Source organism: Myxocyprinus asiaticus, chromosome 3 (genome assembly GCF_019703515.2).
Source record: "Myxocyprinus asiaticus isolate MX2 ecotype Aquarium Trade chromosome 3, UBuf_Myxa_2, whole genome shotgun sequence".
Classification (NCBI taxonomy): domain Eukaryota; kingdom Metazoa; phylum Chordata; class Actinopteri; order Cypriniformes; family Catostomidae; genus Myxocyprinus; species Myxocyprinus asiaticus.
The window spans coordinates 14,895,301-14,897,551 of record NC_059346.1 but is presented as its reverse complement, the minus strand read 5'-3'; the positions used below and the strand labels follow the sequence as shown (position 1 = coordinate 14,897,551).

The 2,251-nt window shown below is 35.2% G+C and overlaps 1 protein-coding gene across 1 annotated transcript; it reads right to left on the bottom strand.

Annotated features, from left to right (window-relative positions):
* Positions 1-416: 416 nt before the first annotated feature.
* On the bottom strand, positions 417-1,539 carry LOC127418884 (polyubiquitin-like). Its single transcript, XM_051659769.1, has 2 exons — positions 1,403-1,539; positions 417-1,283 (listed from the first exon to the last, which is right to left on the bottom strand). Exon 2 carries the CDS (start codon positions 1,274-1,276, stop codon positions 806-808), a length of 471 nt encoding a protein of 156 aa, XP_051515729.1. The 5' UTR covers positions 1,277-1,283; positions 1,403-1,539; the 3' UTR covers positions 417-805.
* Positions 1,540-2,251: the final 712 nt, after the last annotated feature.

Sequence of the window (2,251 nt, the reverse complement as noted above, 5' to 3'; positions counted from 1 at the left end):
TGCACCTGTATATATATATATATATATATATATATATATATATATATATCAATAGCTAACATCTACTGTATGAATGAATGAATGAATGTCACACTTACTGTGTATAGTGCTTTTCTGACACTACACTCAAAGCGCTTTAACAGGGTGTTCTCCTCAACCACCACCAGTGTGCAGCATCCACTTAAAGTGATGCCAGCCATATTGTGCGCCAGTATGCACACCTCACACCAGAACCAATTCACAGTATAATGAGTCAATAGTCCAGCATAAATGCTTGCATTGATACATTCTGATACATTGCATCCAAATGTAGGGTATTCAAAAATATTTGTTTGAAAATGTTGGCGGGTTTCATTTGGCATAGCGTTGTTCTTTGTTTACCAGGCATTAGACATCAAGTTGACAAAGCATATTGGTATAGTTCAGGCATTTGATCATTTTATTTACAAGGCAAAATATTATAAAACATAATTCATAAAAAGTACAAATATATAGAATCCATGAAAGCATAATTGTTTTTCTTCCAAGTATTAATGCTGTAAGTTGTTGCATCACCACAATTCACAAAACAGATTTTAACTCAACATTCTGATACTACTTAGTGTAATAGGCCTATAAATTACTACATTTATTTACAGCAGATACTCTTATCCAGAGCGATTAACAAATAGTGCTATAATTTTTTCATCTATAATTGAACAGATACTTCATATGACTATTTTAACTACATTGGCAAGTTTAATCATTGTAACAGTACCAATCAAAATAACAACAACAAAAAATCCTTTCGCGCTGTTTTTCTCCATTAACCTCCTCTGAGTCGCAGAGTCATGTGAATGGTGCTGTGGGATGTGATGTCGTACTCTTGCAACTTCTTTCCAGACTCCAGTTGTCTACCGTTGTAAATCAATCTCTGCTGATCCACAGGGACTCTTTCTTTGTTGAAGATCTTTTCCTGAAGTTGCTCTACGGTCTCATCAATGGAAACATCGTAAGTTCCTATGGAGCCTTTCTCGTTCTTGACGAACACCTGAAAAGGTCCAGGGTTCGTGATGAACAGCATCACTGTGGAGCCCGGGTGCAACCCGTAACTACTGAGGGTTCTGGAATCGTCTTCAAGGTCGATTCGGCGACCGTTATTAGCAGAAAGTTTCTGCTGAGGAGGTGACACTCTGAAGTCCCGCGAAATGAGCTGCTTCAGTTCACCAACTGTGGCGTTGTAGCCCACAGTCAGAGATGTCGTATCTCCATTAAACCCCTTTATTATTAGATCCATCACGAACCTGTCAAAATGAGATAAAAGAAAACATTAGTGTACAGTTTCAGCTACTGCAGCATCCTCTCATTAATTAAAAGTTTGATTTTACTTTCATAATGTGCAATATTTTCCTCTGCGTCTTACCGAGCTGTTCAAGTTTTCAGTTGATTACTTTTTTTCTGTCTTGAATAGGTAAGTCTGGTAGGTTACACCAACATTCAGTGATGTGGTCCGTGGTGGAGGCATTATTTATAAGGCATGAACATGCCCCTCCTGTTTCGTTTCCGAAGACTAGCTCATTTACTTTCGGTTTCCATTCCGCACTTAATCGCTGATTTGAGAAATCATCGATCAGCAGGGTGCAAGTACCGTGTTATCCAACAATATGCTACATATTTTTTTGACAAAACGTGATTCAGTTCATCATAAAAAAAATACAAATTATTTTAAATCAATTGTGTACTGTAGCCTAAACATTTATATGGGCTATGCATATTTGTTTTCGGTAATAAACATTAAAAGCAAATTTATTATTGATATTTTATCCATATAGACCTCGTAAATTTATTTATTTATTTAGTTATTTATTGCACTTCATAAACGTAAAAAATTAATGAAACCCAGTCATCCTGTCAAATTTATTTACCTGTTTTCATAAATTATATACACTACCGGTCAAAAGTTTTTTCACATTTAGAATAATAGTAAAGTCATCAAAACTATGGAATAACATAAATGGAACTATGGGAATTATGTTGTGACTAAAGGAAATCCAGAATAAATCACCAAAAAACCCTTTGCCTATAATTTGCAGACATGTACTCTTGACATTTTCTCAACCAACTTCTTGAGGTATCACCCTGGGATGCTTTTTAAACAGTATTGGAGGAGTTCCCATCTATGTTGGGCACTTATTGGCTGCTTTTCTTTATTATTTGGACCAAGTCATCAATTAAAAAAAATAAAAAATAAAATAAAAAAATGTAATTACAT